This window comes from Chenopodium quinoa, unplaced genomic scaffold (genome assembly GCF_001683475.1).
Source record: "Chenopodium quinoa cultivar QQ74 unplaced genomic scaffold, ASM168347v1, whole genome shotgun sequence".
NCBI lineage: Eukaryota > Viridiplantae > Streptophyta > Magnoliopsida > Caryophyllales > Amaranthaceae > Chenopodium > Chenopodium quinoa.
The window spans coordinates 245,650-267,880 of NW_018745482.1; the positions used below are offsets into that span (position 1 = coordinate 245,650).

Sequence of the window (22,231 nt, forward strand, 5' to 3'; positions counted from 1 at the left end):
CGGAGGTACTATGTAGTACTTCCTTCTTCTATTAATATTGCAATAAGGATGAAATTACGCATTTCAAAGCACATTTTATATGCTAAATATCTATAATTGTGTAAGAGTAAATATTATAAAAAGTTGATATCGTGAAAGTATTTTATAAGACGAATCTAACAAGATGTGACTATATTTTACTTCCTGTATAAATAATATTATACGGTCAAACAAGAGTGATGTATCCACTTCAAAAAGTTGCAAAATTAATAAACGGAGGGAGTACTTAATTGGTGCCCTGGTCTACTGGCATACTCGCCACTTTCTTATTTCCCGCCATTCACCTCTGCTATTTCTCTCTCTCCTTTCGTTCACGCCGTTCATCTTCTTCTTGTTCATCGCTTCACGATGTTGTGGGTGGATAAATACCGACCCAAAAACCTAGACAAGGTTTTAATTCACGAACAAACTGCCCAAAATCTCAAAAAATTGGTATTTTTTGCTTCTGCAATTCCAATTTCTTTATTTTTGTTGTATAATTTAGCCTATTAATTGCTATTAAATCTCTTAAATTTGTTATTTTGTCGTTTTAATTTGCTAATTTGTCAGGTAACTGAGCAAGATTGTCCACATTTGCTGTTTTATGGACCTCCTGGTTCTGGCAAGAAAACCCTAATCATGGCCCTTCTTAGGGAGATGTTTGGACCTAGTGCTGAAAAGGTATTTTTATGGTGCATCTATTTATAACAATTTCATAGTAGTTAATTTATTTTTATCTGTGTAACTTGCACTCGGCTAGAATTGTCAAAGTATGTGTTTAAGTATTTTTGTGAATTTTTTTTCTTTTGTATGGTTATGCTTTTTGATATTTGGAGTTAATGAAATTGCTAGCTTACTACTGTAGATTTTGGGTTTAATTTGAGGAATTTCTTGTGTTATTTTTCCAGGTTAGGGTGGAGAACAAGGGATGGAAAGTTGATGTAAGTTTCTCTAAGTTTCACTTATTTTTTACTTAAAAGTAAGTGATGTATGCGTTGTTAGTTTTGTGATACTATTGCTTTAGTATGACAAGTACTATTGCTAATGTATAGAGAGTGAGGGATAGCTCAAGTAGTTAGAGCTCCCCTTCCGGATCAAGGTGATCCTAGGATCGATTCTCATTCCCGGCCCTTGTGGCTCTCTAAACGCCCGCCCCCCCCCCCCCCCCCCCCCCCCCCCCACAAAAAAAAAGCTATTGCTAAAGTACATGTAAATAATTATTTAAGAAAAATACCGACTACTATCATTGAGTCGTATCATTATAGCCATTTTTTTTCTAAGTTTAGTTCAATGGTTGACATATTGCTGATCTATGTATAGTCTTTGGCCATAATTACGGAGTATATGGTTTTAGTTTGATAATTTGAATAGGATGGACAGACATTGTCATGAAAGGATAGGGAAGAGAATTAGGGACCAAATTATTTTGCCCATCCCAATTTTGGTTTTCCTTTTTTTTGTAAGGGAATAACACATGGATATTTTAGTTTATTGAATTTTCGGATTATATTAGTGGGTAGTGTAGGAGGCATTGGCTGATTAGGCTCATATAGCAGACTTTCATTTGAATTAGTAGTTCATAGTTGTGGGGTGTCATGTTCATGAAATCAAGGTTTTTGTGTTAAGGGTTTTGATCTCATCGCTCCGCAGAAAGTTATTTCTTAGCATTGTCTGTATAATCATAGTGTGAAAGTTGTTATAGACTTTTTTGTCACTGCTTCATCTGTTCATTGTTGTTAAATCCATCAACTATAGTACTATTCAGAGCTTCAAGCATGTATTATAGTTATAGCCATCTTTCTTAACCCTAGGTCTGCTCACACAATAACTAGAGTAGGTCTAACCGTCTAATTAAGTATGTTTTATGTGTCTTGAATTATGGCAAATTGGCAATTAGACCAATGTGATTTGGGTTGAAATGTTGGGCATATAGAAAGAATCATGTTCGAATATTCGATAGATTGGAGTGGTATAGATGTGGATAGTGAAATGAATCTGTGGGAACTCCTCTAGGGATATATAACTATGAATGAAGACATTTAGAGAGAAGCTGGGAGTTGCGCACATCAAGATTAAATAAGGGACAATTGATTTTCTTGGTTTGGGCTTGTAAGATGGAGATAAAAAAATGCACCAGAAAGGAAATTAGAAAGTAGGGTGCACAAGGATCTTGGAAGCAGTAAAGAAGTTAGAAAGTATTGTTATACGCACTAGAAAGGAAATAAGAAAGTAGTGAAGAAGTTAGAAAGTAGTGTTTTATGCACCTAAGATGGTGCGCATATAAAGTAGTGTTATATGCATCATAATGGAAATTAGAAAGTAGTGTTATATACTCCTATAAGCCAAATCTCTTCACTTGAATGGAGGAGTTTGGAATCATGTGAAAACATTTGGCTTATTGGAGCATATAACACTTTATAAAAGGGAATGGAGGGGAAGGATCTTAATTGATGACTAATTTGGTGCATTTAGCTGATCAAATTATTGGGATTAAAGCTTTGATATTATGTTTCATGGCTCATTCTTATAGTAAACATTGTAGTACCTGAATGAATAATGTGTATGTTATTGATTTCAATGTATTGTAATTTGCATTTTAAAACGACTGGAATTTAGCTCTTACCTTTTGAAGGAACGGATAGTTTTACTTCTCTTGGTATGTGTTCAGCCAACTTAACATCGCCTGGGAAAGCCTCATGGCTTGATGATTGGCGCTCTTTTTTATTAATAAGTAAATAGGAATGAGGCATCCTAGCCAGGCTTGGGAAGTTGGGATCCTCTGCGCAGGATGCCGTCCCCCCTTGGCAAAGAATTTTGGCATGTGAGATCTGTGGGGAGTGGGAGTAGACTGATTACATTATATTTTATTTTCCTTACATCATAAATTCATTGCCATTATTAGCCAATTCTGTGCAATAAGAGTTTTACTTCTATTTTCCTTTGGGACATGTCTTAAGTTACTTGCCTATTTCCTTTTTGAAAGTCTTTTTTTCTACTTTTTCTCTTTGAGTTGGGTCACACACTTTACCACCCATATTTCTTTTTACCTTTTCTCTTAAAATTGGCATGTAGATAGAGATGGGTAGATGGATGGGCTAATCCATATGGATTTTATTTTATTTTATTTTATTTTTTTATTTTTTGGTGTATAATTTCGAAAGATTCTAAAATTATGAGAGTTAATCTATGATTTAGGAGATTTTGACCTTTATAAACCAATTTGAGAAGTAGGACTTTGTTTGCTGGCAGAACCATTGCTTTTAAAGTTAAATTAACTGTCATATCTTTGAGGAGTAGCAGGTCTCTAAATAAGCTTTCGCCTTTGTACTAGTTATTTTGATTAATAAGTTGGTCTTGCAATGTACTTTCTGTTTTAATTTCATAATTAAGGAAACATCAAATTTTTGATTAATTACTATCCACAGGCTAGTTGATTCTCTCCAATTTTGCTTTTAATAGAATTATAGTTATAATATCTGTGCTCTGAGTTTGTTTAGCTAAATTTAAAAGCTGCCCTTTGGGAGTTGTCTTTTGAGAGGTACTACCTGAGCAATACTGTCTTTAAGTAATTAAAGTAAAGTTGTTAATGATAATTATAATTAACACCAGAGTTTATTGATCCACACCCATTTTGATGATCTAATCTATTTTTCTATCAGAAATATATAAGCAGCTTTAAGTGGATGGTAGAAACATACCTATCATTGGCCTGTATGTATATCTTAATTTTTTTCTTGCACTTTGGGCTAGATAATCAATAGCCAGAATTGAGATGATTGTTTTCATGAGATCACGACTATTTAGATTTTATCTTTAACTCTTCTTTTTATATGGTGTAGGCTGGGACTAGAACAATTGAAATTGAACTTACTACTCTATCTAGCACTCATCATGTGGAGTTAAACCCAAGTGATGCTGGGTTTCAAGATAGATATATTGTTCAAGAGATTATTAAGGAGATGGCTAGAAATAGACCTATTGATACTAAAGGAAAGCGTGGATTCAAAGGTTAGAAGCTTTCTTACTGTTCTCTCTCTTGATTTTATGCCCAGATGCATGTTTCCACCATTCACTTATAGCTGCCTTATATATTCTGATAGAAAAAGAGGTATTTTGTGCTACTATGCCCGGCAAAGAGAAGGACAATATTATAGTATGGAATGTTTCTCTGTTTTTGAGTGAGTGACCATAGGTCCGTGGTGTTTTTTTTTTTTTTTTTTTTTTTTTTTTTTTTGGCTGTAATATTCCTACTGGCCACTTTACCTATTTACTATTGAAGTTTCATAAATAAAGGATTCACTTATAAATTTATTTGGCAATTGATTTCATAACTTAATTTTTAGTAACAAATTCTTCCTCCGTTTTCTTTTACTTGCAACACTTCCCTAAAAAGGAAATTTCACCATACTTTCCACACACTATAAAAAGAAAGTTACTTTAGGGAAAAACACACTATAAAGCACATGACTCACTAAATTACATTATTTCCCTTATTTAAAGCACATGGCCCACTAAATTATACTCCTAACAACCACTCATCCTATTTTAAAGTTTATTATATCATGTAAACCCCACCTTTCTCAATTACCGTGCTAAAGGGTGTGTTGCATCTAGAGAAAAACGGAGGAAGTATTAACTTTATTGTGTCTTAGGAGGTAGTATAAATATTTAAGTATGTAAATTATTTTTCTAAAAATTAAAAATTTTCTGTATCCTATGTACTCCTATTATAATTTCAACTATTACAGCTCTTCTGGCTTCATGGTTTCATTTAAAAGCTCATTATTTATAAAGGTTGGCTAAATATAATGTAAAGTAACGGTAAGGAGTGAGATATTGATAGAGATGAATTACAAGGGAGGGAGGAGAAGGAAAGGATGACCGGGCTATTGTTGCCTAATTGCTCTTCATCCTTGGCAAAGCTTTTTCTAGAACTTGAAAATTTGGATATAGTGCTCAAGTTCATATGTACTTTTTACTTGTTGATAATTAAATATACGAATGATAAAAATAATGCATTGACAAACGTAAAATGAGGTGTGTTGCAAGTAAAAAAGAAATGGAGGTTGGCAGATGGATTTGGGAATATAGTAATCTAAGGTTAGAGGTTTGCCATCACCCTACTTTAGGATTATGAGAAGAAGCTATAAAGCAAATTTCAATGCGAGTAGTTTGATGCAAAGTATGATGTGGGGTAATATTAGTTAACATGTAGGGATTGGAACTTGGTATTGTAAAAAAAATAAATACACTATAAATATGTAGTATAGATAGGTCTAAGGGCCTCAGCTTAATTTCAGTTCAGCTCCAACCAGTTTAGTTTAGCTCTTAATTTTCTTCTCTCGTAAAATATTCATTTCAGCTTTATTCAGTTTAGCTCAGTTCAGTAACTCTGAACATGCCCTAAATGATGTGAAAGGTAGACTCATCAAAATGTAATAAAACATTGCGACACATAGTGTTGCATGTGTGAATTCATTATAGATCAGGGGTAACTACAAGTGGTTCATTAATATCTCATTTTATCCTTTGCAAAATTTTGATTTCCTCTTTGGGAAATGGTTTAAAATATATTTAGGCTTTTAGTTGATATATGGATACTTCCTAAAACCATTACATACTATACCCTTGAATTCTATCCTCTTCCTCAACACAAAAATGAGGAAATTTGTTCATTGCTTTTGTTTCATCGGTTAGCATTCTGATTGTCTTTGTAAGTTTGCACTCTAGTCTTGTTTGATATCGTCACAGACTCGCAGAAGTAGTATGTCTTCATTGGTTATGAAAGCAAAACAAAGACGAATTAGCACCTTAATATGGATCCTCCTTGAAGTTTTTTTGGATTTTAGACCGCTTCCTGATTTTGTAACACATTTTCTTAAATTGTAGTGTTGGTACTTAATGAAGTTGATAAACTTTCAAAAGAAGCCCAGCACTCTTTACGAAGAACTATGGAGAAGTATAGTTCATCATGTCGGCTTATTCTGTGCTGCAACAGCTCTTCAAAAGTTACTGAAGCAGTTCGATCTCGTTGTCTCAATGTGCGAATTAATGCTCCCATGAATGAAGAGGTAGCGTTTTGTTTTGCTTTATTTTATACTTCTTTATCCTTTTCCTTTTCCATCAGTGAACATTTGAAAAATTGAAAATAACTTTTGCCCAGCAAGGCAGCAACAATAACTGTTTACTTCAAATATATAACCAGGTTACTACCTAGAATACTTGTGTTTGTGTGTGTTTGGAGAGAGAGAGAGAGAAGGGGGGGGGGTGCTTTTACTGTTTTGATATTTATCGTCGTGTTGCTGTCCCTTCATGATACGTCGTAACTAATAATTTTCATTTTACTCTCAGGTTTATTGCAAGTGATTATTTACTGTTTTACAGAGTACATAATATAATCAAACGAAAATTTTCAAATGTTCATATGTGAAATATTGCATGTGATTTAACACCTAAGAATTTGGATATATATCTGTGTAGATTGTCAAGGTACTGGAATTTATTGGGAAGAAAGAAAGCCTGGAGCTCCCGCCTGGATTTGCTGCTCGAGTGGCTGCAAAATCCAATCGCAGTCTAAGAAGAGCAATACTACTGTTTGAGGCTTGCCGTGTCAAACAGTTAAGTACTGATATACTTGTGGTATAATGTTGCAAATTACATTGGTAAATATATCAGTTCTCTATCATATAATTTTGTTTCACCTATTAATTACCTTTAATATTTTCATAGGTATCCCTTTACAAATAGCCAGGCGATTCCCCCTATGGACTGGGAGGAATACGTCTCTGAGATAGCATCTGATATCATGAAGGAGCAGAGCCCTAAAAGGTTATTAACTGCAAATTCTTTCAAGTGTTTTAGTGTTGTTGAGATTACATATGAGCAGAGTCTTTGGTTCCTTAAAAAAATTATGTGCCAAATTGTGTGACCTTCTTGAGTTGGGCTTCATAATATTGTAAACTTTGAAGGATAGGAGTTTGGTGTAAAATGCAATGTAATAACATATTATGTTGCATGAATTATAATTCTATAAATTTCTCTTTTTCAGTCTCTTCCAGGTTCGAGGGAAGTTCTATGAGCTACTAGTTAATTGTATACCCCCAGAAATTATACTAAAGGTAGGTGGTGGCTGAGAATTTATCACTGTTATCACCCTTCCACTCCTTGACCACGACTTATATTTTTCCCTTTTAATAAATTTCAGAGGCTTCTTTCTGAGTTATTGAAGAAACTAGATGCAGAACTGAAGCATGAAGTTTGCCATTGGGCTGCCTATTATGTAAGTCTCTTAAGGTTTCCTATGCTGATTTGTGTCTTTTCCTTTAATTGTGTGCTATAGCTATTTTTCTGTTGTTTCAATTAATTTTGGAAAGACATCTGGAGAGAAGAGAGTAGCATCTATTTTTTTTTGTTTGTTTCCCTCAACTGTATACATAGACCACTTTACATGGCACTCCTACTATGGCATTCTAAACTAGCAATGTTTAGAATCTTCACTTGCAGAGTCATTCCCATGATAGGGAAATAAGGTAGCTCACCTCCTCCTCCTCCTCCTCCTTTTCCTTGATGAAATTTAGATTGTAACACAAGTTGTGGATTGCTAGATGTCTAATGATCAATGAGGGTAAAGTAGGTTGAGGTTCTATCTATATGCCAGATGTAGGATTGGTAGTGATCAAAATCAGGTGTGCTCAGTGGAAATAATGTCTACTGTGAACAGTGTACAGTCTCACAAAGGTCAAATTTTGGCATCTCTAGGGGATCAGCTTTGACCGTGTGTCTCTTGGCAGGAATGATGCTGATAGTTGCTCACAAAATCTTTGTAGAACCTGGATCTGAGTTGAAGTCAAGACCTGTATCCTTAGGTTACTCCAGGAAATATAATTTCAATGGAGAATTAGAATTTATAAAGTCTAGTTAATCAGGGGAATAATTTTGAGAAGGGTTTTCTAGATTGGTGCTGTTTAGGTTTTTCTTTGTTTGGTGTCTAATGTGAGTCTGTGAGGAGACTGAGAGCATCTTGTCCTCTTGCTATATTCCTTCAGTCATTCCTGATAATATTTTATCTTATCTGAAGTAAAACAAGCATAGATGAAATGGCCATACATGCTGCTAAAATCCAAAAGCCATAAATCAGCATGAAACAAAATTTTTACTGAGGAAGCGCATTCTCTGGTTCCTAATGAATATTTTATTCATGCAACCTAATGTTACATGTGTGTCGGGTATATTGCTGACTTCCTTTCCAATTCTTATGCTTATGTTGAACTCTCGTTTGATGATGTTGCACATTGTTGAGGTGGCATTTGGATTGTGTATTTGGAATGTATGTGCTGTATCTTTATAAAGCTGATGGAACCTGAATCATGTGTATTGAAATTTTATTCCCGAAGTAGATAAACTTTTTGATGGGAAGTCGTGCTGTATCAGATTACATTGTAGCATTGGCTGGTATCTCATTGATTAAATGTGTATAGTGATTTGATCTCTCAAAAGCCAAGAAGTTCGCATTTTATCTCTAATGACTGCAATTTTTTTTTTCTTCTATGATTTATCCTGTTTCTGTATTCTTCTCCACTTTTGACAAGAACCTAGGTTTGTAGTCCACATACCTTGAAATGTTACTAGAGCTATTGTATGTAACGATGTAAGCTTCCCTACTTGCAAAGATTGGTGTTAAACTCTGAGTACTCTGGATGCTTTGAGGGTCAAAGTCTTTTTATGATTTAAAGTCTGCTCTAACCCTGTTTACTTTCAGCCATTAAAAGCCCTCACGTTATATCATCCAATAAACAAAAACCTAAAAAGAACAATGACAGCCATTGATATTTCATATGTGGCAATATTTCTTTGAGAGTCCGTCTTCCTTTTGTAATATTTCTGAGGTAAGCTTTTCATTTTCTACAGGAACATCGGATGCGTCTTGGGCAGAAAGCCATATTCCATCTCGAAGGTATGATGTGTAAATAGAACTATCATATTTGATCCTATTTCCTACGTATAATTTTTGATATCTCCTCTTACTTTATTGCATGTGCCAACTATGTTGCAATTAAGTACTCCCTCCATTTTTTTTATAAGCTAGAGTTACTATTTACGTCCGTTTTATTTTTAAAGCTAGAGTTTCATTTTTGGAAATATATTACAATTTAATAATATATCTTTACCCACTCTTTTTTACTTTATCATTTCTCACTCCTCCAATGGTCCCCAATCCCTCTCACACTACTTTACTTTTCAATAAAATAATAATCTTATCTATCCCACTAACATCTTATTTTATCAAACCACCTAACACTCTACGTTATCTCATCTCTAGCCTATAAAAAAAAAAACGGAGGGAGTAATAGTTTATACTGTGCTATTTACCTGAATTTCATGTATTTATATTAATCTGAACTTAATTACTCCTTCCCCCATCTTATCTTTTCTTCTTTATTTTTTTGGGTATATTATTAGATCTTGTATGAACTTATTAGCCTTTATTTATTTGATCTAAACGTATTAGCCGTTGTCGAATCTTATTTGAACTTGTTAGACCTTAAATGAATGAAAATAAGGTAAGAACATAACCTAACTCTTCAAGTCTTTGTTATGCATGCATTTAACAGTTTACAGTAAGGATAAATTTTGAATTCTGTAATTTAACAAGAGTAAGAATAGTCTGAACACTTTTGCCATTTTCATCTGTTTGGTTTTTATGGTATGATCCTACCAATTATCTATTATATCATACATTTCTTGTAGAACTACTACTTTTTTCACACCAACTCTTCATTAACTTACCCGTACGAACACCCCACTAACTCCCATTACATCTGCTTTTCTATAGACTTCTAATCTAATTATTATAACAATAGATAACCCTTCTGCAACTTATTTACTTAAATCCTAAATTACAGGGAGTGATGGAGTAATATATGTTCGAACCGATTTGGGATGGAGGGAATAACTTTTAGGGGATGTTTGGTTTGTATGTCAAGTAGAGGCATGTTATTTAAACATATAAGACCTAAAGGGTTTGCAGAAGAAATTGTATTTGTTACATTTTACCAGTAAATTAACCGAACTATTAGTTTTTAACGTGTGCAAATTACAATCAACTAAATGATTTTGTTAGTTTACTGTTACTATTTTCTGTTAACTATTAACTGTTAAAAATTAACTTATTTTTTAGTCTACCACAGTTGAATCCCTCCCCTCCCTCCCTGCTTATGCTCACTTCTCTGCCATAGCCTGGAGGAAGAAAGGGGTTTCGACTTTATCAATTTTTTCTCTTCTCCCTCAGATCTAATTATTTCAGCAACTGTATCTTGGTTTTGTTATTTTAGAGAAAAATAAGCTTAAGTGATATTGGATTCCATCATTTCAATGTTAGAGTTTTTCTTTTTCTTGTTTTTTTTTTTTTTTTTTGTTTTGTTTTTTGTTTTTTTTTTTTTTTTTTTGTTTTTTCTTTTTTCCTCTCTTTTCTTTGGGATATTTTATATGTTGGGTTGAAGTATCCAGTCTGTTTTTGTTTTAATTGATGATATAAAGTTGCAAATTTGGGATTTAGTGAGGGAAATCATGACAAATTGGGGATTGTAATGAATTACCCTGTCTGTAGTTTTGAACAAACTAGAGTAAAAAAAATAGAAGTGATAGTTATTAAAGGGTGGTTATTGTTTATTTATTTATTTTTTTTTTATTATTTTTTATTTTTAAATAGAGGGCTAGATTTTAATTGAGTGATATGGGTAGTTATGAGTAACAATGGTGGTTATTGGTTTTTTTTTTTATCAAAAAAAAAAAAAAATCAAAAAATAGGAGGGCTAGATTTGCAAGGATGAGAATTTGGAGTGCTGTGAATGAAAGTTGGAAAAAAAAAACTCTTAAATTATATATTAGATTTTTTTTTTTATTGAAGAAAGTAACCTGGATTGTAATGTTGCTATCAGTTTGTAATTAGAACTTGGATTGTAATGTGTAATAATTTGTCAGCACTTTGATCTTGTTTTAAGAAATATTTAGAAGGTTATGATAGCGGTTTACTGCTTCTGAACAGTACGGTTGTCTGTCAGTGAACACCCCTTGGTGGATCTTGGCTGGATGTAAGTGTACTCCCTTCCTGTTTCTGATTACACATTCCAGCAATTATAAGCTAACTTTATTAAAAAAAAAAAAAAAAAGAAAGAAAAACACTATTGTTTCAATTTCAAGTGCTCTGCTGCCTCCTCCCTAATTACCAATATACGAGCACTCAACCTCCTTGATGGACATATAAATATATGATCCTCTGCCTAGCTTCGAGACTGAACCACCGTCACCTTCCATGGAAGCTTCAGCCCCCTATGAATCTCATTATCGTCATGCTTCTATTACATCCTCCACTCACCAAATTCCCCAAATAGACACCCGCACAGGCACTTAGCAGACATAGGATTTTACTCAATGGTCAACTTAATTGCCAAGGTTCTGTAGATCTGGTGCCTCTGGCAAATTGATGCTCTGTACGCTTTAAAAAGGACTGAGGAGGAAAGTGGATAATGTTAGGACTAAGGAGATGGCTGGAGGTTGATATAGAGATGGTTGTTGTGATCTGAGATGGAGTAGTTGACGTGGAGGAGAGGAGGTGAAAGGGTGACTGAGATGTTGAGGACCTGGAAGACAATGCTCCATATGGATACAGAAGACTGAGTTGAAGGAGAGGAGTGGGGAAGGGAATTACTGAGACTGAACGGGGTGTGTAGATAGATTTAAACAAAGGCTGTTCTGTCACGTGATTTCCACTTTGTTAAGAATTTTTACTTATTGTGTGAATATCTGCTCCACAAATGTATTTTAAACTGACATATCTGTTGCTGCTGTTGTGTTTCATGAACTATCGAATCGTCATGAAAGAAAAAGTAGACTCATGCTATAAGATAGATAACACAAATGCTTAGAATCTCAAATTTCTTTTAGAGTTATAAAATGGTGAAAAATATACTTTCTGGCATAATTTCAAAAAGACATAGTACTTCGTATTAAAATGAAGTGGAGATTGTCTGAAATGTTTTTGCACAATGCGATGGGCCTGAATTGTGATGCCTAATTTTAAAGATGCCTTTTCTGCAGCACTGTGACTGTCATTTGTGAGTTTGTGACTGCAAGGTTTGCAAATTTGGCATTTTTTTCTTCTTACGATTGCCCCAAACTGAACCAATCAATGATACAAGGTATCATGTCTGGGTATGAATGATTGCATACCTGAAAATGTCAATTTTATACTCATTCCTGACACCAGATGCGAACCAAACAAGGTTTTGCTATAAACTTTCATGGAAGTCATGTATGTTATAAGAACTTATGTGACAAGGCTTGAAATCTTCTCAATAAATAAGATTCATTACAGTGAATCTGAATGTGAAAGTTATGTTGTGCATATACAACTTGATATTTTGTAATTGCAGTCTCTAACTGATATTTCCCTTGAAAAATGCGTAGCGTTTGTAGCCAAGTTTATGAGCATTTACAAGGGTTTCCTTATTGCAACTTTTGGCTGATGCTTGAGCTGGTTTTCTTTTTTGACGAGAAGCTTGAGCTGGTTTTCTGGTTTATCTTGGATGCCCCTCCCGTTGAACTAAAATTGCCCTCTCTTAGTTGCCAACTTGCAAATTACCTTTCATGATCACTGTCACCTTTTCTTTTTCTTTCTTCCGTTCAGTTTACTAGGCACCTCTGTTGAAAAAGGCAATAGAACTAGTGTGCTGCCAAATGCAACAAACTGCGATTGCTAAAGTTTTTCGGCGTTGTAGCTTGTGTTTTTGGCTTTTTTTGTGGTTAAAGAGGGTGAATTTTCAGGTGTATATTTGTAGCATGTATTGACAATTGTTCTGTAGATGGATGAAATGAAACATAAAAGATTGGGAGCCTTTTGCAAATTTTCATCTATTTGCTTAACACATGGAAAGTTTGCCAATTCTAATGTATCATTGATTTTGAGTTGATATAGTAATTTGGCAATTAATATTAGGTATTCCTGGAGTACCTAGTATTGTACTCCAGGCCCAATCTAATAAGTAGCTGGAAACCCAACTTTAAAAAAAGGAAAAATGGAAATTAAAAATCCAACCTTTGCACTTTTTCCTCCTAAAAATCCAACTTTTATTTTATTCCTCAAAAATCCAACCTTTATACCTTCCATCTAAAAGTCCATTACCTGTTGATGATCGGTTTTTATAAGTTAGATGCCATGTGTCATCTATTAATAGGTTAATTATTTTTTTAATTATTAAAAAACAAAAATAATTAAAAAATAAAAAATATCAGATTTTTCGGCCACCATTCCTCACCACCTCCCTTTCCGACCATCCTCCCCTTACCCTCCCTTTCTAGCCACAACCCAGCTCGCACCACCACCCAACTCTGTTTCCACCCTCCATTTCAGCAGTCCCGCAAACCGCAACCACCGACTCCAAACCGCCCAGCCACCAACTCCAAATTAAACCACTATTGTTCCTTGCTCAGCCCAAATAATCGCACACACAACATAGCCCACAATACCATACAACCACCATCACCACCATCCACCTTAAACCTTCAGCTGCAGCTTAATTAGTCAAAGCCAAGGATCGTTTTGATATCAATAATATCCAATTGAAATTCAGCTAAATTAGTCATTAATAGCACAAAACAAGCCTAATTGAACAAAACCCACAAATTTAACAATCAAATTGATAAAAAAAACAGAACTTTTTTGAAAGATTCAGGGGAGGGTTCTAAGGCATGTGAAAGGAGAAAAGCAAGACGATGACGAGAAGTGGGTTCACGAATGTCACTGATAACTAGAGGTGGAGGGGCTGGTCGGCGTGGAGGGGCTGGTCGGTGATGTTCCGGCGGTGCACTGGTGGACGTGGTGGTTTTGGTGGCGTAGTGGTGGTAATGGGTTGTTTCTGTTTTTGAGGATAGAGGAGAGAGGAAGAGGATGAGTGAGAGATGTAATTGAGAGAATTAAAAAAAAAAATCTTTTTAACCTCTTTAACGGGTTAAAGGTAAAATGGATCTATTAGAGAATGAGGGGTATAAAGGTTGGATTTTTAAGGAATAAAATCAAGGTTGGATTTTTAGGAGAAAAAAGTGCAAAAGTTGGATTTTTCTTTTCCATTTTTCCTAAAAATAAAATAAAAATAAAAGCGCACGTATAATTTGTGAAATAACAAGTTAACAAAACGAAATAATATAAAAATATAAAATAGAAGCATATTATTCAAGTTACTTAACATGATATTTATTGTTATTGAACATATTATTTTAGAACTGATAAATATTTTTGATTACATTATTTTAGAATTAATAAATGTTATTTTATAAAAAGAAGGATGTTATTTTTATAACTTGGAATATTATTCCAATTCTTATAAAACATTATGTTATTTTATAAAAAGAAACATGTTATTTATATAACTTGCAAATTAACTGTTAAAACACATGTAATTTTTAATTGACGTTTTGTTATTTAGATTACACTATATGTTACTTTTTACAAAGAATCATCAAATTTGCAATTGCGCAAAATCGAGCCGCCCACCCTAGCAAGCTGGTTGCCACCGTCGTCACCGGGGAGCTTTAGCAAGGGTTCTGCTTAGCTTGCCCCGAAGCCTTACTCAACAAGGATCGTACAACTTGTCAAGGTTTGGGATGAAGCCAAGCTGATACAAATCGAACATCATCGGCGTAGATACACAGTAAATTTCGCAAAATCATCTTCAATTTAGGAGTATAATTGATGAAAAGAGGAAAAAGAGTGATTGATTGGATTGAGAGAAAAATCTGAACAAAAAATTTGCAATTGGAAAAAAGAGGATAAAAATCATTACAATTGAAAGAAAATAAAGGGAAACAAAGCATATCAAGAAGAAAAGGGAGCAAATCAGGAAGAAGGAGGGGACACTAGAAGAAGAGCTGAAAGCGTCGTCGTTTTGTACCCGGAGTACCTTGCTCACGGTATTCCGGGAGTAAGGAAGAAATTATAAACTTGGATAATGTTAATATTAGAGGTGTATTAATAAACTGGGTTGTTGATTATGATTTATCATGTTGGATAATGTCAAAGACAACATACAGAGGAGAAAAAAGGAGCTGGAGGGATGGTTAGTCCCTCCATCCCCCCATCCCCACTAGTGATGGGGTTTCGATTCCTCATCTAGCCCGCTAAAAAAAAGGCAACATACAAAGTATCATAAGTTGATTCCTGTAATTGTTCTTTGTGATGATGATGAAATTTATTAAGCTATTAGAATCACTATGTTTAAATGTTGCTATTTAAAAATAAAGGTCATTATATTAATATAAAGGTTACAATATTAAAATAAAGGTTTATTTTTTCAAAAATAAAAAATAAAAAAAATAAAAGTTTGAGCAATTGTCAATGTACGAGTGTTTTAACATTGGATCTGTGCGGCACACTCTCGTATATTGATGACAAGGATTCTTGCCAAGTGCTAAAAGGAGCTTGCTAGTAAAAGCACACTAGCGAGTAATGAGAGGGGGGGAGGGGACTCTTGCCTATTAGACTATTAGTGACGAGTGGAAAAGAGGGTCAGTTGGGGCTTATGATGGCCGATCAAGTTTTAGCGCGCACAATCAAGTCTGAAGTTTTGGACTTTGGAGGGTCCTTGGTTTAGTGGGTGTGCTTTAAAACTAGAATGACACAATCCTATAACAACACATAAGTTTTACATCAATAAACAATTAGGTTGAGAGTATATATGTTAAAATAAGTCATTATGTAACACAGATTGATAACTAAGAGATTAATATTTTATAATGAGAGTTATATTATTCTAGACTATATTTTGTGAATAATGAAAATACTAAAATTAGAGTCACTTTATTACATGTAATATCGATTGGCATACCTTGGGTTCTCAATAAATTATTGTGAATCGGGTCCACATAAGTTTAATAGGATCCCCACTTGTAGTTGTCTATAGATAGTCTTGAAAATTCTAAGGTGATCAAGTAGTTTTTGGATACCATAGAATATCCTATGTGATACTCTCATGGCCACAAAAAAAATTGTCCCTCTTTCGTTTATTTTTTTTACAAACGTTTAACTTTTTCTAAATTGTTAAAAATGTTTTAAACATTAATATCTATGTAACTATGTTACATTGATATCGGTACGGGTATTCGATATTTGTACGGATCCGAGTGTCCGGTACATCATTAAAAAATATAGAACACAGAGACACCGTCTTAACTTTGGACTCGAATACAAATACAACAATAATTTCCTTAAGGAAAAAAAAACGGAAAATTAGTAGTTTGGGAATCTTGAAAAAGCTTGTTTGGGAAGCCAAACCAAATTAATAATTAAAATAAAAATGAGTAGTTTGTACCTCTTTTTTAGGAAACCACAAAGTTCACAATGTGTGAGGAACAATTTGTAGAGGGGTTAAAGAAATTGTGGTGGGTCAGGTCAAGAGGTCAAATTTAAAGTTACAAACTTGTTGAGCAATTAGGTTTTGATGATTATAAACTAATGATGATTATCTATCTAACGTGTATGTTAAGTTGTGCATAGAAAGAGCAAGTTATGCTTGGAACAGGATACAAGGAACCTGAGTAATGACAGGTATATATGTAAGGAACTTGAGCAATATAGGATAAGCAATAGAGGAACAAGAACAACGATAAGTGTTATGGTTGATAAGCATGATGATGGCTAAGGGACCATGAAGGTAACTATGTAAACATGTGTTTACATATGTTAGCTTCATAAGGTAAGTATCCTATACATATATAGGTTATGTATGTGTAGGAGTCTTTTAATTTAGTTTAGTTTTCTTTATTGTTTTTATAAATAAAAAACTAACCTTCTGTTTTACTTTGTTATTCTCAGAAGTTTGCTCAGTTCGTCATCATCAAAAAGGGACAACTTGTTGACCCTTATGAGGTTTTGATGATGATGTTAAGAATTGAGCAAACTTCCATTTAATAAGGATTTTCTAGTGTTGTGATGTTTGCAGGTTCAGTAAGCGTTGAGGGTTGAAGTAGGAATTGAAACAGAGGAACTTTAAAGGATCCATGAGGATACAAGTAAATTTAGAAGAAGAGTTCCAGAAATGGAACTTCCAGAAGTTTCTTAACAGGAACTTCAAAACGGGGTGTAACGACCTGGTTTCGGTGTAATGTTGGGGCAAACCCTAAGATCCAGAATATATCAAGACTACAGGATTCCAGAACAAGAGTTTCAGAGAAGCAACATGAAGACAGAGAAATAGAAGTATATTGCTCTAGGATTCATGTAAGTATGTTGGACATAAAAGTCGGTCTGGAACAAGTCTATATAGAACCAAGGTGAACTCCAAACAGTCAATGAAATTAGAGTAACTGACTTGTCAGGAACTCAGAGACTGTCAGAGTTCAGGAACCTAATTGGAACTTAAGTATGCACGTCGTTAAAAGTCGGTTTTAATGATATATATATATTTACCTTATGCGTGCATATCTTTTAGGGATTTGGTTTTACTGAATAAAGATATTTATCTTCTAATAAATCCCTTTTGGAAAAAGATAAGATCGTTTAAAAAGTTTTTTAAACAAAAAGATAAGTTTTGAATAAAATCTGATTTTATGCTAAGTTTATCTTATTATTATTGACAGTTTTTATTCTTAACAAAAAGATATATTTTCGGAAAACTGATTTTTAGAAAATATCTTTTAAACTTATCTTTTCAGAAAATCTATTTTTTTCAAGATGAAATGAATAATTCGAGTGTACTATAAATATTCTCATATGCATTCATTCAAAGTTGAGGCTGACGAAGTGTAGTGGTCGTGCTTAATGGTTTTATCCTTCACCACGAAGCTAAGTCAGTCCTCCTGGTCAAAGTTCCTATCAGGTTTTTGGTTACAGTACGTCGAGTGAGTTCCAGATAGATCTTGACTGTTCAACATATTAGTTTTATCTCTCTATTCATAGATATGTATTTAGGGATATTCAATGAGATCTTGTAATGGGAAAAAGGGTTTTGAGTGTTTTAAGTTTTGGGGTGAGATTGTGAATTCTCTTAAATTCACGTTTGAGTGTATGAGTTTGAAATCTCGTAAAATTCGAGTGGTAGTTAGTCACCCCGAGTGTGTCTTGGGTTGCACAGTGGGAAAAAGGAAACTGAGTGTGTCTTAGGTCGAGAAAGGAACCTGAGTGTGTCTTGGGTCGAAAAAGGTGCCTGAGTGTGTCTTAGGTCTGATAGGATAGGTTTATCAATTAGCAAGTGTCCGAGGAGGAACTTGCGAAGCAAAGGTCTGTGTAATAGGTTGTACTAGGAGAGTTGCCTATTATAGTGGAATTTGTTTATAAATCCCAATAGGGCCGAGGTTTTACTTCCAGTTGGGCACTGGATGGTTTCCTCGTAAAACTTGCTGTGTGCTTTAAGTTCCTATACGTTTTGTTTTTAATTTCCGCATAAGTTCCGCGATTGGAACCTACTACCATTCACCCCCCTCTTGTATTAGTTCATCTAAACTAACAATTGGTATCAGAGCAGGTGCTCTTGATAAACTGGGCAACCCCGAGGAGCAAGTTCCAGGCTAGGATGGATATCTACAAGGAATGCAGTGAATGGAACTCAACCCTAGAACGTTCCGAATACCACGTGAAGACCAAAGTCTGCTTGTGAAGCAGATGTGATTCAAAGATGAACATCTTTGAGGTAAGTGTCTCGTCTTTGAAGTCTTGATTATATGCATGACATTAAGTGTACAAGTTCCTTGTAGTATTTCTAGTTAAATTTTGGATTTTGTTTTGAAAGTTTGCAAATCAATTTTGTGTAACCTCAAATTTGATTTATAGAGTGAAAAGTATTTGTCAGATTTACAAATTGATTTATTTTAAAGAATCGGTTTACTGGAAATAGTTCAAGGAACGTATTATGTAGAATTATGCATATTTGGTCTCTTGGAACCTGGATTATCCCTGTATGGAAACTTAATTCTTTGGGCAAGGTAATGAACGTATATTTTGAATATTTTCCAAAGAATGACCTTATCATGTGTATGTGTTTTTCTGAATATTTATTATGTAGACACATGATGTTTATTGTTAGTAAAGATAGTTGGTTTAACCGTAGTTGTTTTAATTATGGATTATTAATGTCTATTACTAACATGAAGGTACCCAATATAAATTGGGTAACCAAAGCCAAAAGATGACTGATTTTGCAGGCTAAGTGAGTGGAGACAACTTATTAATAATGATGATCTTTGGTTGTTTGTATATAAGCAATTATGTGCAAATTCCTCTCACTAGAAAGCCTTTATAAGAGGTTTGTAGTAGGTGAATCGACAACATGAATAAGTGTGTAAGTTGCCTATACATCTCTCTGTAAATATTGGTCATGTTCTTTTGGTATGTATTAATCCTTCACAAATTCCAATTGAAATTCAATTCCCTAATCTTATGAAGGTTATTTGTGAATGGATGAAAAGAGAAGTTGTTTGGATGTTTATAATGTATATCATGACAAACTAACTTCTCTTCTAGCTTTGTGCAAGTTATTAATCATTGTTTTGTAGGTTTGTCCATTGAGACAAATTGGTGCGTAAAAGTTTGTTCCATTAGGAGCTCAGTGCTTAAATTGGTTGGAACTTGGTGAACTTGGAATGATAAAACGAATTAGGGATACAGGAATAACAAAGCTTCTATATCAAGGTGCTATAGGAGTTAGCGTATACGTTCCTGTAAAGATTCTTGTTCAAGTTCCAGTTAAGTTCTTATTTGGAACAAAGCATTAATTCCTGTAGCAGACTCTTATGAAGGATAATGAGTTAAGATGATTATCTTTGACTGAGTGTTGGAGATTCATCATTTTGTTGATGGAACGACATCTAAAAGGGAGTATTCTTACAGGAACTTTATGTTTTAACACTTTTATGCTTTAGGTTTTATCTACCTCTTTTGACTAACCTACTGACATTTTAAAGGCACATAGAAATCTCTTGGGTTGTGAACTTTCAGGTTATATCTTTTGAATGATAATATGAGGGACTTTGACAAGGTGTTGAAGAATTTGAGATTAAATCAACACGTTCCTCTACCCAAGATACAACGGTCTAAAGGACCAGAAGGACATGTTCCAACTTTATGTCAAAAGGAACATGGAAGAGTTGAAGGTTTATAATAGGAGGGAACTCGCATTATCTCGACAGCGAGGATCCAAAAGAGATGATGATAACCAAATCAAGGTATCTCTTGCTATAAACCTGCAATGGAAGAACTTTGACTTATAATACTAACACGAAAGGTAAAATTTCTACATAACAGGAAGTTAGTAAGTCAAGTTCCTATCCCATTGTGAATATTTTTCTTGTCAAGTTTTTAATGCACATTCTGGTTTTCAATTGCTTGTAACTCTAGTTGTTTTATGGCTTCAAAATGACATCATCAATAAAGAGTGGAAATGTCACATATGAAGGGAGTCAAAAAGGGAACACATCATTTGTGGATCTCAAGGTGATTCCTAACAACAACCTGACATTTCTAGGTTTTATTGAAGATGAGATACCTCTATGCTTCAAACTGTGAACATGTTAATCTTTTCATGCTTGATAAACCTAGTAGGAACTCGATAATAGGTATATGTACATGTAAGTTCCAAACAGGTTAAGATCGAGAAGCATGAGAATGAAACACATGTTACATTCTCTTTCAACATCAGGTAGATGGTAAGCAACACTAATCCATTGGATCTTAGTGATATGGATATGTTTACCATGTGATATGTAGAGACTAATTGAAAGAGATGTCTTGTTTATAAGTAATGAAAGCAAATGAATACTTGGTTTCTTTTCTTAATAGAAGAGATGATGAACTGTTTATTGAAAGTCTTTTCTATCACAGGGTATGTGGCTAAGTATTCATCACTTATGAGATTATAGATCTAACAATGGAACCTAGTTCCAGTCATGTTTAGTGTTTGTTGCAGGAACACAGGATTGTCAACAAGTTTCCAATTTTGAATCATGAAAGACAAGAAGAGAACAAAATTATATACTAATGGTCTTTTCAGGTTCTTTAGAATAGTTTTCAATGTCTCTGGCTACATCATCAACACTGAAGCAATAGATCTTTGATGAACAAGACACCCTATGTTCTACTTAGGGATGTTTGATGATAGAAGTACCAAGGCGATTTATCCATAAACGCCTAGACTAGTAAAACATATAGAGTTGACACTATCATGTTTAATGTGCCATAAGTGAACATATTTTGAGACTAACAGGTTTGTTCCCATCAAACAGGTTATAAAGATGAACTCACAAGTTCCTGTAGAACTAACTGAGTACCTAGTAAAGAAATATGTCACTAAGAATAACAGCAAGGGATAGCTACATATGTTGAGGAACTTTTAGATGTTAAGTTCCAACTCATGCAGCAAAGTTCAATGAACTCAATATAAGAAAGCAAGTTCCAACGAAGTTCCAGAGCTGAGATAATATTTGTTCTGACCAGCAATATCTCAACAAACTATGGAACTAAAGTGTCTTATATGCATATGTAACCAAGGCCGAGCCTCACGACATTGAAGGATTTGAGGGTGTAGCTTGAAGATTAGATGTGCAACAGGAACTCGATGAGCTTAAAAGGAAGAAGGTGTGTATTACATTCTAAACCTATTCTAGAACACATAAAAAGGGTCGGAGATCAAAAAGGGTGTTCTGGAAAAAGCTTGTTGAGTAAGGCACGTGAATGGAACAAAGCTAGGTTGGTTCTTAAAGGAAACAACCAATACAAAGGTATGTATTGTTTTTAAGGAACTTATTGCTCGTGTAGCTAGACTTGAAGGTAATTGAACATTATTTTATCTTGTTGTTTATATGGGATTAGAGTTGTACCACATGGATGTCTTGGATGTCTTTTGTATAACATTTTGTTATAGATGTCTATGTGGAACATACTCTAGGATAGATTGCTATCCAAGTTCCTTCTTGAAAATTGAGCTTTAAAATTATCAATTTTTGTTTTCAAGATGGATTGAGTTATTAGTTGTACTTACTTACATTAATTATATTTTTGGTACAACTAACGAGCCATTGTGCATTGATTTTTGCTAATCTATGATAAGAAAATATATTTTTAAGCATTAACCACTGACAATGGAACTTGTGTTAGAAGTGGAAGTTCATATTAGATTCGAAATCATCAAGGAACAGAACAACCACTTCAAGAACTCCAAGGTAAGCCATCATA

At 34.2% G+C, this 22,231-nt stretch overlaps 1 protein-coding gene across 1 annotated transcript; it reads left to right on the top strand.

Annotated features, from left to right (window-relative positions):
- Positions 1–233: 233 nt before the first annotated feature.
- LOC110715190 (replication factor C subunit 3-like) lies at positions 234–12,986 on the top strand. The gene is made up of 11 exons (XM_021893762.1): positions 234–471; positions 589–699; positions 927–959; positions 3,858–4,026; positions 5,908–6,089; positions 6,499–6,635; positions 6,748–6,846; positions 7,067–7,136; positions 7,223–7,297; positions 8,926–8,971; positions 12,484–12,986. The coding sequence occupies exons 1-11, from the start codon at positions 388–390 to the stop codon at positions 12,540–12,542; spliced, it is 1,065 nt and encodes a 354-aa protein (XP_021749454.1). The 5' UTR covers positions 234–387; the 3' UTR covers positions 12,543–12,986.
- Positions 12,987–22,231: the final 9,245 nt, after the last annotated feature.

Bases quoted from the DNA above. Each gene is read 5' to 3' on its own strand.
- LOC110715190 (XM_021893762.1), top strand. From the start codon at position 388: ATGTTGTGGGTGGATAAATACCGACCCAAAAACCTAGACAAGGTTTTA. The intron at 6,090-6,498 runs GTAGCGTTTTGT...ATATCTGTGTAG, and splicing joins ATGCTCCCATGAATGAAGAG to ATTGTCAAGGTACTGGAATT. The intron at 6,636-6,747 runs GTTAAGTACTGA...ATATTTTCATAG, and splicing joins GAGGCTTGCCGTGTCAAACA to GTATCCCTTTACAAATAGCC.